General features: G+C 54.7%; 1 protein-coding gene across 2 annotated transcripts in view; it reads right to left on the bottom strand.

The window, feature by feature from the left end:
• The window catches only part of UNC5B (unc-5 netrin receptor B), a 79,078-nt gene extending 70,209 nt beyond the window's left edge, over positions 1-8,869 (bottom strand). Inside the window, exon 1 of one of the 2 annotated variants that reach the window (XM_082714154.1) lies at positions 8,328-8,869. In XM_082714154.1, coding sequence (XP_082570280.1) covers positions 8,328-8,406 — 79 coding nt within the window. In that variant the 5' untranslated portion in view covers positions 8,407-8,869. The remainder of the gene's footprint in view (positions 1-8,327) is intronic. The other variant, XM_082714153.1, reaches the window with a different exon arrangement.
• Positions 8,870-14,977: the final 6,108 nt, after the last annotated feature.

Genomic DNA, 14,977 nt, shown 5'->3' with positions numbered 1-14,977 from the left:
AGAAAACAGAAGCTCAGAGAGGGTAGGCAACTAGGCCACGTAGACAGATGGGGCCCCAGCCAGGATTTGGCCCACATGGTCCGACAGCACCGCCTGCCCTCTGAGCACCGTACTGGATCCCTCCCGGGCCACCTGGAGAAAGCTCCTCCCTGCCACACAGTCTTCCTCACTCTCGCATCCCAGCAGCATGCACCAGGCACAGGGCTTGCCTGGGCCCCAAGAAGCAACCCGAGTCAATTCAAGGGTTAGGCCTCTGCGCTGTCCCCCTTCGACTACAGAGACCAGGGCTAGCTCAGATTGAAAGAACATATGCACGTGCACTGAGTTCCAGGGCATGGGCTGGTGTCCCACCAGGATGTGGGGACAGGATCCTTCCTTCCCCACCCATGAGATTAGCCACCCTCCACCCATACAAAATGAAATGGTGAAGGTCTTGCTAGCTCTGAAAGTGTATTTCCCCATCCCCTCCACAGCGCCCTCCCCCAGTCTTGGTGGGGGAGGGGAGTAAGTGCCTTGTCTCCAGAAGACCAGGCTGCCTATGCCAGTGGGGTCCTTCTCTGCCCCTGGGCCCTGCTTGGCATCTGGGGCTCTTGGCCTCTGAGGCAGAAGACGCTTATAGAGCAGGAAAATGGGACTGAAGTCCCAAGGGGTGATTTATGGCTTCAGAGAGAAAGACCCCGGGCCACATAATGTTCACAAGGGCATTCCAGTCGATATATTGACTTCCTAGAGGGGCCTCTGTAAACACAAGTGGTTCTGGGCCTCAGCTACTACCTTTCTCTCGCTGGCTGCGGGGGCCTCTGGAGAGGGAATTAGACAAAAACAAACAAGCAAACAAAAAATAACCCAAAACACCCAGAAATAAACCCCAAGGCCCCCAAAGGTCATCCTTATACCTTTCCCCACCCCAAACTTCCAGAAGGGGAGACTAACCAGGACCCAGCGAGGAAAAGGCAGTTGTCAGCAAATACTAGAGTCTCCTAACTCCTGGGCCAGGAGCCGCGGGGCCTTCAGGCCCGGAGCCTCCCTCCTCTCTCCTCCCCTCCTGCCCCTCGAGGAAGCCAACTCTGGCATCACAGGGCCATCTCCATGCCAGGGCTTTATCATAATCAGGTCATGTGCTCCTTAGAACAACCCCACGAGGATGGCGTTACTACCCCTACTCTACAGATGAGGCAAGTGAGGCATGGCACAGTTAGGTGAGCGGTCAAGGCCAGAGTTAGGAGGTGGTGATGCTGGAAGGCTATGTTAACCTGCTTGAAATCCCAGTCGGCCCTGCTGCACACCCTCCATGCCTGCAGCTGAGGCCTTGGAGAGGGGCCTCTGTGAGGAGGGGTGGTGGAGGAGGACTGCGGGATCCTATAGGGGGTAATGACAAACAAACTGTCCCCTTCGGATTGGCTCGCAGAAGCTGCTGGGCATTCTGTCCTTCCCTCTGTGTCCACTCTGGTGCGGGCATGGCAGAAGACACAACAGGACACCACTCCATGCTTCCGCCCACAGCGTAATGCCTACTAGTGTGTGAAAAGTATTTTCTGGGCTCACTCCATCTTCAAGAGCCACAAGGAAAGAATCAGAGAATAAGATAGCTTTTCCTCTCCAGCTTCCACCCAGGTCCCAGCCTGTAGTCAGAGGTAGTGGGGGGCCAGTTCCCCAAGATGCACCCCTTCAGATGAGTCTGAGAGCCCCAGGAGTGGAAACGTGACCAAGGGCTGCCTCACCAAGGACTGGGCTTGCCCAGGTTGGTGGCTGAGCAGAGGCCAACAGGGCCCATTTTCTGAGAGTGGAGGAGGCCTGGGGCCAGGCATCCCTGCCCAGATACCCTCAGCTAGCTAACCCAACCCTGTCTTTTCAGGGCAGGCTCTTAGAAAAAGAGAGAGTCAAAGTCTGGCTCCCATCACCCCTTCCAGGAAGCCCCAAGGCTAAGAAAGCTCACTCTTGGCTGTGTTCCCCCACACATAGAGACACTTCCCTCACTTGGCATCTGAGACTCTCCAAAGGTCATCCCGGTTTTAGAGTGGACATCAGCATCCAGCCTAGTGACCACCTTGAGGTTTAGGGCCAAGTCTGCTCTGGCGCTGACTGGGTCCCAGGTCAGCTTCCTAAACCTCCTCTCTGGTGGGGTTCTTTTTTTTTTTTTTAAATTTTATTTATTTGTCATAGAGAGAGAAGCGAGAGCAAGCACAGGCAGACAGAGTGGCAGGCAGAGCCAGAGGGAGAAGCAGGCTCCCTGCCAAGCAAGGAGCCCAATGTGGGACTCGATCCCAGGACGCTGGGATCATGACCTGAGCCGAAGGCAGCCGCTTAACCAACTGAGCTACCCAGGCGTCCCTCTGGTGGGGTTCTTATAAGGACCAAGTGAGGTCCCATCTATCAGAGGGTTTTACAAACCAAGGCAGTATGCACCAGCAGTGGGGCTGGCACTTTCCTATATCTCCCTGGTCCACACTGGCACATCTTTTATCCTAGTGCTAAGGATGGGAGACAGTGTAGGCAGAGGGTGGGAAAGCAGAGGGATTCTTGGTGAGCAAGGAAGTGGCTATAAGCATAGTGGAGTAGGGCTCTTGTGTGTGTCCATGTGCACACGTGTCCACTTTCAATCGCTTCCACTGAGAGTCCCAGCCCCACCCATGCCTGCTTACTTTGCTTTCCATGAGAGATGCCACTTGCTCAAGCTCCACCTGCATCTTCTCTAGCAAATTCCAGAGGAGACCCCATTGCCTCTAGAGGACTGCATCAAGAACCTGACCCAGGTCGGAGAGCTGATTTCCAAACCCTCAGTGCCGCTGCTGTTCTTGGTAAGCTGGAGGACAGCTGCAGGTGACCCAAGGACCCAGACCCTTGTCCTGGGGAACCATCAGTTGAGCTCCTGGATTGGCTTTAGGACCTATCTATGGCTGACCTTACTCCTTCTGGGGCAGCAGGACCTACCTGTCCTATCTGCCCTCGGGGGAGGTGGGGGCACGACCACAAGGACACCTGGCCTCTCTGCCCTCCCAACTCCAGAACCCAGCACCTGGACCAAATCCTGCCCACAACTCCCAGTGCGGAGCAAAGTAAGGTCTCCTTAGTGCTGAAGGGCAGATGGCCTGGGTCCCATCCGGAAGAGACAGCCCCAACAGAATACAATGGATGAAGCGTCTCATGCCTGGTGGTGACTCACTGTCCCCATGCCACACATACCTATTTATACACAAACACACCACAGCTGTGCCCATATGCACATGCACACACCCCCGCACACCCAAACACACGTAGCCATCTACCTCACACATAGCCATTATACAAAAGGCACAACCCTTGCGACATACCTATTCACTGTCCTGCACCTTCACCCCGTAGCCTAACACGCCAGTGCAACACCACACCTACCATCACAGCCCACCCCCTTAATACACATTCTCACCACCCACCCCTTCTGCCCAGCAACAGGCATACTCCTTAATACACACTTTCACACCCATAGCCTGCCTTCCCCAAGAACCCGGCCACGCGGTGTGGGGAAAGTTGTGAGGTGCGGGGGCGGGGGGCAGCCTGTTCTGGGAGGTGAGGACGGAGGTTGGGAGCCACGGGGTTGGTGCTCCCAGGGAACTCTGCAGAGTAGGAGAGGGGATGCAGGGAGAGAGGGAGGAGAAGAGCTGGGCGCAGAGGAGGGCAGTGGGGAGGAGAGAGGGGGTGCTGGGGGACGTAGGGAGGAGAGAGGGGTGCAGGGGGCCGCAGGGAGGAGGAGCGGGGGCACGCAGACAGCCGCCCCAGGTAAGCGCTCATCACTGTGGGGCCGTGAGGCTGGCGAGGGTCAGTTCAGGTGCTCCCCGCACCCGACAGCTTTCGGAGAGAAAGGACAGGACGGGGAACAAAAGGGGTGAGGGAGCGGGGACGCGGCCGATTTGTGCGCGCACTTCAGCCAGTGTTTTTGAGGCCATTAGCGAGGAAAAAAAGCCACCGCTGGGAGAAGAAGGGGCGCTGGGAGACCCGCCCGGTGGGGGCGCAGCGGCAGCGAAGGCGGGCGGGCTGGGGGGCAAGTGCCAATGCCAATGCCGCACGCCCGCCCGCCCAGCTAACAGCCCAGACCCCAGGCCAGCTGCGGGACGCCCAGCTCCCCAAAGTGAATGTCTGGGTCCGGACACATCCCCCCCAGGCGGCCGGGCCCATGGGGGGGCGGGAGGGGGGCGCCAGCCCCAACTCGGGAAGCAAATCAAAGGGGGCCTTGCACCGATTCCCTCCACCTTCTCCTCGTATTATTCTAGTTACGGTATTTTAAATTTCCCTTTAAAAAAATAAAGACAAGAAACAGAAAAGCCCAGAAGGCACTTGTTTGGTTTCATTTTGTCTTCACAGCTTTAATGACTCCATTTGTGGAAGCTGTTGAGGAAACTGGTGAGGAGGAGAAGGAAGAGGAGGCCAGGAGAGGCACCGGCTATGGCCTAGGATGCCCTGCTCCCCTCCCTTCTCCCCAGGGGAGCCACCCAACCAAGGGGACAGGGTCTCTCTGCTCCACAGTCCCAGTCCCAACTGGTGACCCCGTCTCTCTCCCTTCCCTGCAGGCATCAGGTGGGCTCCAAGGTGTCTCCTTGGCACTCTAACCCCAAGGTTCAGGATCAAAAGAACATGCTTTGGGGGGGGGTGCTCCAGGAATCATCAATCTTACTCTCTTGGAAGGAGGGGGTCCTTCTCTACCCTCATCCTCAAAATCCTAGGCAGTCCACACCCTCCTTAGAAGACAGTGGTAAGGAGGGGAAGGGGAGAGAGGAAGATCTCTTCTTAGGCCTGACAGCCAGAAACTCAACAACAACACGGGTGAGGAGATGGGCTACCCAAAGCTTCAAAATAAAAAGTAAAAATACATTCTGCTCCATCTACACATATGAAGGCAGACCTTTAAAGTGTAGAACCAGGTAGTTCTGCAGCCCAAGGGAGCTTGGCTTGTGGTTTATCTCACCTGGGGCAGATCAGGACCAGGTGTGGAGCCAATCTTTAGGCAGTTGGCCAGTCCGGGCCCTGACCTCTGACCTCTGTGGCTGGGCCCTGTTCCACCTGTCTGGGGTCCTGGTTCCTGACTCCACCTCTTCCCCCCATCCTGCTACAAGTCCCAGTCTGACCTAACTACCAAACAAACCTTATCTTTAGCTGCCTGCTTTCCCTCAGGGCTTCTGTTGGGCAGCTCAGTACCAGACCCCCCGCTGGCCAGTCAGCAGCCCAGCAGTATTGAAAGGAGTCAGAAGCTGCCTGAGGTTTGCAAGGCCTGAGTTCAGATCCCAGATCTATCCCTGAGTCCCCGTGTAACCCCCATGCATGTCAGGGCCTGTCCCAAAGCTTCAGCAGTTAAATAAAGGGGTTGGAAAAGGGGAATTGTTTTGTCCTCTGGAATTCCCAGTTGGGGGTGGGGTGGGAGTGGAGGAAGGAGAGAAATTACCTCTGAAATTTCTCCCCTGTAGTGATACTTTGACTTTAATGAGAAAGCACATTAAGACACTCTTGATTTTCCATTTGTTTGAGATGGGTGTTTGCTCTAGTCTCCCTCTGGAGACTCTGATGGGCCACCATCTGACACCTACACCCACACACATGCATACCCACACATCTGCACACACCTGCACACACAGCAGAGACACCGGGAAAACTCTGGTTTTAATTACATCTTAAGAAGAAGTGTTATCACGATACCGCGATCCCTTCTCAACCATCCCAGTCAGAGGCCAAGGCAAGACTCTTTAAAAACTCCAGGAAAGGCTAAGGGGTGGGGTGAGAGGAGATCCTCAGGGCTGACCCAGGCTGTTGAAGTGGCCTCTGATGGCCAGTCACTTGCTGACACCTCCTTCTAAGGGTCTGGGGTTTTATGGTTCTAGATTTGATTTTTCCACCATCAAACTTTAAGGGGCTTAAAAATCCTCAAGGCTGTAAAAGGGGGCTCACCCCCATATCTACCAGGGAAGAGGCTGAGATAAAAGAGACAGAAGTGCCTGCCACCTGATCCGAGGAGAGCCTGCACACCCCCCAGAAGGGGTCCCCCTCTGTGGAGGAGACAGCCTTGTCTCCCTCAGCTTTACAGAAGCCTCAAGGCGGAGGTGGATGGGGTCACGAGCAGGAGTCCAGGGTGACCTGAACCAGCCTGGCTGTTAGAGAGGAGCAGCCCCACGTGCAAGTCCGCATCTGTAGTCAAGTGAAGGCGAGATTTGAGGAAAGTCAACACCCTGGCCTTGGTTTTCCCCATCCGTGAAATGGGGAAAAGACCAAGAACCAAATTACTAGACCCAAAGAACGTTCTGAAAGATGTTCTGTGCCTGTGGCATTCGAGAGACAGGCTGCGTTGGAGGAAAGGGCATGCTCTCCCTCCTGAAGGCACATTTCTAAGGGCTTCACATTCTGGGCAGAGGGAAGACTGCACAGCGACCCCACCACTTGGTCCCTCTCTAGGCTGGTGGGCAGGCAGCCCCTGCCGTGCTAAGTAATGAGCACAGTTCCAACACTGGTTCTGCTCACTAGTGAGAAATGAAAGCCCGGTATTAGAGGCCATTTCTGGCTGGGCTCCGTTTGTGCCCAAATCCATCAAAGCCCTGGGCCTGGGGTTTCCTCTGGGGAAGGTGGGGGCTGGAAGCTTTGTTAAGCAGGAAAGGCAGGCCACTCCCCAGCTGAACCCGGCTCTGGGAGAACTCTAGGCCAACCAGTCTTGTCTTTTTCCTGCCCAGCAGAGGCCCACCCCCTACCCTCAGTAACCTCAGTATTTATTCCTGATCTCATTGCCAGGCTAGTTCTAAAACAGTTTCCCCAAGTTTCCCTTTACAGAGACTTCACCCTACCCTTCAATCACCAACCCCCCAACACCCTCAAACCAGAAACCAACACCCCAGCCCAGCAACTCCCACATTCAACTGCACTCTTTAAAACAGGTTGGTCATTCAGCAGCTTGCCCCCTCCCCCATCATTACCTTCCAACTTCAAAACGCTGCTTTAAATACCAGAGTCTGCCCAAATCGTAATTAACTTGGATCAAATGATTGTGTCGTAACTTTACAACAGAGGGCTGTGGGGGGGGGGGGAGTGGAGGCTGTGCGAAAACCAAGCCCTCGCTCCTAGGCCGTGGGAATCATTAATTCCAGAATGAGGAATCTTGGGCTATTGGGGTGTACGTGGAGCGCGGGGGGGGGGGCAGGGGCTGATGCCAACATCCCCGCGGAAGGTGGCGGGGGAGGGCTGCGTCACCTCGTCTACTTTCTGCGCCAGCCAGCTTTCCTGCCCCATTCTCAGCCTCAACTCCGAGGACTCCGTGCAGGACGCCCCCCTCCGCACCCCACTTTGCCCCGTCCCGGGAGCCCAGGTGTCCAGCGGCCGCAGCCAGCCCGACTACTTGGGTTCCGGTACCAAAGAGATTCTGACTCGCCTAGAAACGCAGTCCAGTCAGCGATGCGGGGCCCAGCAACAGACAAGAGAGAGGTGTACACAACCAGGGCGAGGGGGTGGTGGTGGTGGCGGTGATGGGGACTTTATTTTAGGAGCCCACCAATCCCCTTAAGGCATCTTGCAGGCCCACAGTAGGCAAGCGCATCTCGTCCGCTCCCCGGACGGGGGAGAATGTCAGTGACCCATTTAAAAGGAAACTTGGCAGGATCACTATGTACTCCCCCCCCCCCCACCCAACACACACACACACACACACCAAACCCCAGAAAAAATCCTTCTAGACCTGCGGATCCTGCGGTCGCGGGGAAAGCTGTATGAGCAGTATTCAGCCCTTCCCCCTTCTATAGCCAAATCCCTTCAAGCCGGCCTCCCCTGGCTAGCGGAGCGGACCCGCGCTTCCCCTGCTCCGCAGGTCTCTTGCTCCTTCCCGTCTGCGGATTCGGGGGGGGGGGGGGGTGTGCAGCGCGTAGGAGCTTGGAAGAGCCGGGAACCAGGACTAGGAAGTTGCCGGCGAAAGGCAAGCAAGCGCACACCTGGCCCGAGCAGCAATAGTCTTTTCCTTTTTTTTTTTTTTTTTTTTTTTTGCTGCCACGGTGCGCCGGGAGCCCGGGGTCCCTGGAGCCAGTCCTCCGGGAGGAGCAGACCCAGAGTCGGAAACCCATTCCAAGGAAAAGAAGCGATCCCTTCTAGGAGAGGGGCAGGGGCAGGGGCGGAGCAAGAAGCTTACTCTGAACCACCTGGACTGCGCCCCCCGGAGAGGAGGCTGCGCCTTCTCCCACTTTGGTGGGGCGGAGAAATCTACCTTTTAACTTGGGTGCCCTTGCGCTTTCCAAGTACACACCGACGCGGTGATGTACCACTTCAACTTCGGAAAGACTGGGGCGCAAAGGTCCCCTAAACACCCGCCCCCATGCCCGATCGTTCCCTACCTGCTTGGCTCAGCCTCGCGTCCCAGCAGAGCAGCAGCGCCAGCAGCAGCGCACCCCGCGCTCCGCTCCGGGCCCACATGCTCCCGCGGCCAGGCTCGGGCGCCTCTCCCCCGGGGCTCTCTCCCTGGCCCCAGCCTCGCCGCCGCCGTCTCCTCCGCCGCCGCCTCCTCCTCGCCGTCCTCCCCGGCGCCCGGCCGCGCCAGCCCGTGCCCTCCGTGGGGGCAGCGGCAGCCAACGCTGCGCAGAGGGCTGCCCGGCGCTAGGAGCGCAGTGGGTGCCCAGAGCCCGCTCTCCAGCCAGCTCTGGCGCGCCCCTCTCTGCGCTCCTCAGGTTCTGGGGCTCCGAGCGCTCCCCGGGTTCCCGCGCCCTGGCTTCGAACTTTCGCGACGGAGGGTTAGTGCACTCAGCGGCCCTCGCAGCGACCGGCACCGCCCCGTCACAACCCCGGCGCGTGGCTCTCTGCGCCCGGTCGCTGCCCAGGGCCCACGCGCCCTCTCCAGCCCCCGCCGCCTGCCACAATGCCGAGCGCTGTCGCTTGCTCGCCCTAGTCAGTCCGCGAACGGAGGGGGACGGCGCGCGGCCGGGGCGGGGCCTGGGCGGGCAAGGGCGGGGCTGGCAGGGGGCCCCCGGAGGGGGGAAACCGACGGCCACCTGGGCGCCGCCTCTGCTTGAGCGCGTTGCGGGGGGGCCTTTCAGGGGGGGTCTTCGCCAGACGCTGGGCCTGGCGTCTTGGAAAACCCGGCCACTGGAGCAAAGCTGGAAGCGGAGTCTGCCCAGTTTTCTTTTCCAAAAAATTAAGGAAATATATCTACGCTCTCCTTTGGCTTGGCGGTGTCAGCTTTCTCATCTGATTAAGTTGTGGACCCTCACTTTTGGCTCCCTTGGTCTGTACTGCGTCCTATGCCTTCAACCTGTGGAGGTGTTTCCAAAAAAGACTCCCTGAATGGGAAAAATCTCAAACACTCAATTCCTTTTAGGCTGGGGCTTACAGCTATGTGAAGGTGGGCACAGATTGGGATCGTACTGGGTGGCTCTACTTGTCTGTATGACCTTAGGCAGAACTATTTTCCAGACCCCCCTAAACCTCCTGTAACACTTTCAGTACTAGTGTTAAAAACGTGCCCTCCAAGGGACAGGAGGTCAGAGGGGAGAGGTACAGCCATTGGGCTCTGCTCCTCACCTTCTGTGTGACCTTGAGCAAGTTACTTAACCATTCTGACGCTCTCTTCATCATCGTCTAAAATAGAGAAAAATTAAAATTATCTCATAAGGGGGTGTAGAGTTGAATGAAAAAAGTATGTATGGAAACTGCATAAACGTCAGTAATGTCTCTTTCCAAGATCTCGCCTCCCTGCCAGTCTGATTTGGGGGGTAAAGTCCCGGCCACCCAAGGGTGGGCCAAAAGACATCTGGAAAGTTTGAGGGACGGTAGTGTCTTGAGATTTAAACACAGAGGTGTCAGGAGGGGTCAGCCTGCTACACTGGCAAAGCCCTGTGCCCCAGGAAAGGGGTTAAGTACTTTGTAAGGATTATTTGAGTTAGTCCTCACAACAACTCTGAGTTACACCAATTGTATCCCCATTTTATAGATGATGGAATGGAAGCACAGAGATGTAAAGTCATTTGCTCAAGATAACCCGGCTTTGCAAGAATGAGTGATTGAAGGGGGAAGGGGAGATGGCACTGGAAAGAAAGTCTCTGAGCTGGGGCACATCTACCCCAGCCCTCCTCTGGGACTGGACTTGGCAGCTGGCAGTTACGCCTCTTCCCTATTGCTCTGATCTGTTCTCTACTTGGGATTTTTCTGGAGCTGAGATCTAGAATCGATCCTCAAATACAAGTGCAGTGGGGGGGAAAGCAGTCAGAGGTTATTCCGGCCAGGCCTGTGGGGATGGGCTGGAATAGGGTAGAGTGTCCCCAGGGATGCTTCCTAGACTGGAGGAGAAGGACTTGTGGACCAGACCCTGCAGGCTGGAAGGGGACCTGGTGGGGACAGAGAAGCAGTAAGTACTGCCCAATATCCTCTGCCCCACACACTCCTGCACTGATTGGGGTCTGGAGCATCTGGGCCCGGGGTGCCTGTCCTCAGCCACCTGCCCACCCCCTCCCTGGGTATTCCCAGATCAGGAGGCTGGATGTGGGTGGAGCAGGACTCCCTGCAAAGAACTTTGGCCAACTGAGAAAGGTCCCTATGGACAAAGGTAGTTGGGTTATTTTTAGCTTGGCCCAGGACAGCCCCAGCAAGGGCAGTGGATAAGAGCCAACAGCTCATCACACCAAGCCAACCCCACGCACCCACACAACTACAAGCATACATACATACACAAACCCCTAGACACAGTCACAAGCACGCCTTGCCGATAGACACCTACAAAAGCACGCACAAGTAAACAGGCAGCACAGACCCACTGGTGCAAAATTGCCCTCCTAGAAACCCTTACAAATAGGCCTCCAGCTGCAGAGAAAACCATATACCTAAGACAAGAGACCAAAAAAAAAAAAAAAAAAAAAAAAAAGCACACACATAACCTGTGTCACAGACACAAACACATACAACACCACACAACTGTGCAAATGCAAATACACTCTTAAGAAGGTGACAAATTGATACTTAGATACCTAACTTCCCCAAGGAAACACATACAGGGACACAGGTACCAAGACCCATAGCTGACTGCCAACCCCGGATGGACGCAGACTCATGGTCAAGGACACTATGCTGAACGACTCATCAGGGACCTCAGCGGAAACATGGCATGCCTGTGGGGAACCTCAGGACTGGGGCAGGTGCCCCCCTCCCCCCACCCCTACCTTCATCAGAGGCCAGTGGGAATTGGAGATTTTTCCAAAAACGACAATCCTCTGGGCTTGCTGTTCAGGCAGTCGTCGTACCAGGTAGGCTCTTCTAGTCCAATGTCAGGTTTCATGACTTTGTTTAATTCCTGGCAGCAGGGAAGGGGGGATGGGAGGACAAGCCATAGAAGAGTGGTTCTTTATTTCCCCCTCTCCTGCAGGTGTCTGTCCCACTTTCCTCCCAAGCCTACAAACTCTTTCAACTATTAAAATATGCCAATAGGGGTGTGGGGGCAGCATCCTGGGCTCTGTTTTCCCTCCAGGGCTCCAGCCTCAGGGTGAGGAACTTACCACATTGGGTTCCCTCTGTAATTCCACCCCCCGCCCCTCATCATGCTGTAACAGTGTGAGTGCTGGTCCTCAGTCAGGGCCAGGGAAAGGACTCCGGGGGAAGTCATAATACCCTAAGCCTGCACCTCTTCCTGGAATGGCTGAAGAATGGGCAAGGCCTAGGCCCTGGGATGACTCATTGGAGTAACTGGATTAAGAATTATCAAGGTGTTCCCAAAACCAGTGCCACCAGACTCACAGCAAAGGTGTCCTGCTTTGAGTTAAGAAGGAGGAGGAGGTGGTGAGCTGCTTGGGGGCAGGGCCCCTCCTTTCCCATTTACTATTATATATCCCGCTTGGAAGACAGCATCAGACACACAGGAGGCCTATGATCAGTACTGGTTGAGTGGAAAGATCAATGAGGCTGGAAAAAGAGGGATTAATGAGCAGAGGGCCCATAACCTTGTCAAAGGGGCCCTAGAAGGAGCCTCCCGCCTCCCCCTCCATTTCCTGGGGGCCTGGGATCTGGGGCAAGGTGGTGGGGCTGCCTTCCTACAGCTTAGCTGCTTTGAAACAGTCCCAGTTCTGACCCTTAGTGGTGGCTGCAGATGCTTCCACGGGCTATCCTCGTTTCTCCCAAACCAGAAGCCACGTGAGGAAGACAAGAGTTCTGGAATCTGGAGTTGAGCTTATTCATTTGATGGGTCAGGGACAGCTCTTAGGGGCTGGGAGAAGGCCTGGTGGCTGAGCCCTTCCTAGCCTCAGTTTCCTCATTTGTGAACTGGAAACACTAACTACCTCCTCGAATTGAAAAGAATATACAGAAGGCCCCTTATCTGGTTTAATACAGGCTGCTTCTTTAATAACAATGTTGATGTAAAAGCAACTAGGAGGTTCCTGGCCGGCGGGGCGGGCCGCTCTGGGTTGGCACCTCCCTCGGCAGCCCGGACCCGTGTCTCACAAGTGCCACTAGGCGGCGCGCTGCAGCTCCACACCTCCCCGGCCGCCTCTGCGACCTCCATCCTAAGGCGGTGGGTCTGCAAGCCAGGAGTACCCCCCTCCCCACCGTGGGGGACCTCCAGGGGAGTGGAGCCCTGGCTTGTTTGTGGAGGGGGTTTCTCAGATGACCCCGTTTGGATGATCTTGGGAGGGAAGGTTTGAGAATAAACTCACACTCCCTCCCCTGACCATCCAGTCCATTGCGGACCCCAAACACCTGGATCCTGGGGAGGGAGACAAGTAGGGTTGAAGCCCCTTGAAGCTGCACGACATTATTGTTACAGCCAATGTGGGGTGCTTTCTATGTGCCAGGTGCTGTCCCCAGTCCTTTATATGCTGACAAATGACCTTCTGAGATAGGTACTGTTATTACAAGCCCTCTTTGCCAGATAGAGAAAATGAGGCACAGAGAGATGGCTTGGCCAGGGTCACATACAGCTAGTCAATGGTGCAAGGAGATGCAAATCCAGACAGACTGGATCTCAAATTTGTACTCTTCTTTTTCGATCGAGAGTCAATTCACTGAACATAAAACTTACCATCTCAGAGTACACGATTCAGGGTGCCTGGCAGGCTCAGCCCAGCAGAGTGAGCAACTCTCGATCTTGGGGTTGTGAGTTCAAGCCCCACAATGGGCATCGAGATTACTAAAAAATAGACAAGTAAATAAAAGCATATGATTCGGTGTTTTCTAGTATATTTGTGATGTTATGCGGTCCTCACAGCTATCTAATTTAAGAGCAGTATCTTCATCGTCCCAGAAAGAAATCCCACACCATGAAACAGGTCCCCCCCACCCCCCGCTTCCCCTGTACATTCTCTCTTTCCTCTGCCAGCCCCTGGCAACCATGAATCTACTTTCCTGTTTCTGTGCATTTGCCTATTCTGGGAATTTCATATAAATGGAATCATAACACTACGTGACCGTCAAGCTTGGGCTCTTAACCTCAGCGAAATACTGTGACAGCCCTCCTCCTCCTACCCACCCCACCCACATCTTTTCTCCTGTCCCCAAGGGAGGGCCTTCTCCCTGGGGTTCAGGTAAGAGAAGCAGTTAGTCACAAAAGCCTTGGGGTCAGGCAGATCCGGGTTTAAATCCTGGCTCTGACTGGGACAATTTACTCATTTTCTCTGCTGTTGCCTTCTCAAAATTCTTTCTTGTTGCTACTGTTAATTTAAAAAAAAAAAAAAAACCACTTTGAATTTTAAAACAGAAAACAGGAAAGTTGCAGATATAATATAGAAAGTTCCTATTTCCCCTACTATTAATATCTTACATCTGTATTTGCTACAATTAATAAACGGATACTGATATATTATTATGAACTAAACCTCATTCATATTTTCTTAGTTTCCACCTAATGTCCTTTTCTGTTCCAGGATCCCATCCAGCATGCCCCGTTATACACAGTAATCATGACCTCAAAGGCTTCTTGGGCTGTGATCGTTTCTCATACTTTGTTTTTGATGATCTTGATGGTTTTGAGAATTATTGATCAGGTATTTTGTAGAATGTCCCTCAGTTGGGAATTCTCCATCTTAGAATTCTTAATAATTTTTTAAAGGGCTTTGCTTATTTATTTGAGAGAGAGTGCAAGAGAGCCTGCGCAGGGGGAGGGGCAGAGGAAGAAGGAGAGGCAGACTCTAAGCTGAGCAGGGAGCCTAAGGAGAGGTTCAATCCCAGGACCCCTGGATCATGACCTGAGCTGAAGGCAGGTGCTTAACCAACTGAGCCACCCAGCTCCTCCAAAATTCTTAATCATTTTTGAAAAAGGAGCCCTGTTCAAAATAATTTTGCACTGGGTCCTCCAAATTATGTAAACTCTCCTGCTTACAGAACAGGGAAGAGGCCGTGAAGCAGGGCATGAGATATGCCGCCAGTCTGGCTGGCCAGTCTCAGTACTGCCCAGAGGGGCTTTATCAGCTCTGAAGGGGGAATGTTGGACTCCAGACCCAGGGTGGGAAGGAAACCGTACACTGGGAAGAGGCTTGCATTCCAAGGTTATGTGTGAGAAAGATGTCGGGCCAGGAATGGAGTTGGTGTGGTCAGGGTGTGGCCAGGCCCCTATCTTTCCAGCAGGGGACAAAAGGGCAGAGAAGGCAGGAGAGGAAACCTCCCAGCAAAGGTAGGGCCTGCTATGCTAGAGATAGATTCTGTAGGCAACAGGGAGTCGTGGGTGCTGACTGAGCTGTAGAAAGGCCTGATGAGAGCCCAGCTGTGGGAGCAGGGGCACACTGAGGGGGACAGCCCAGGGCAGGGAAGCCAGGGGAGTCTGTGCCTAGGGCTGCAGGGGGTGAAGACTCAGAAAGAGAAAAGAAGACTCTGGACTCTGGGCCTCTAAGAGTGTGGGAACTTGGGGGTATGGGAAAGAATGGGGGCTGGGGGAGCCCAACAGGGGAAGGCAGGGTTACAATGGGAGGAATAGTGAAAAGGCGAGATGGAGTTGGCTGGGGAGACTGGGGAGAATCTGGGTTTGGATGTGGTGAGTTAGGGGTGTCTGTGGACTTCTCAATACACCTGTGTGAAT

The sequence above is a fragment of the Mustela nivalis genome, assembly GCF_964662115.1.
Source record: "Mustela nivalis genome assembly, chromosome: 2".
Taxonomy (NCBI): Eukaryota; Metazoa; Chordata; class Mammalia; order Carnivora; family Mustelidae; genus Mustela; species Mustela nivalis.
This window is presented reverse-complemented; position numbering and strand designations above follow the sequence as displayed.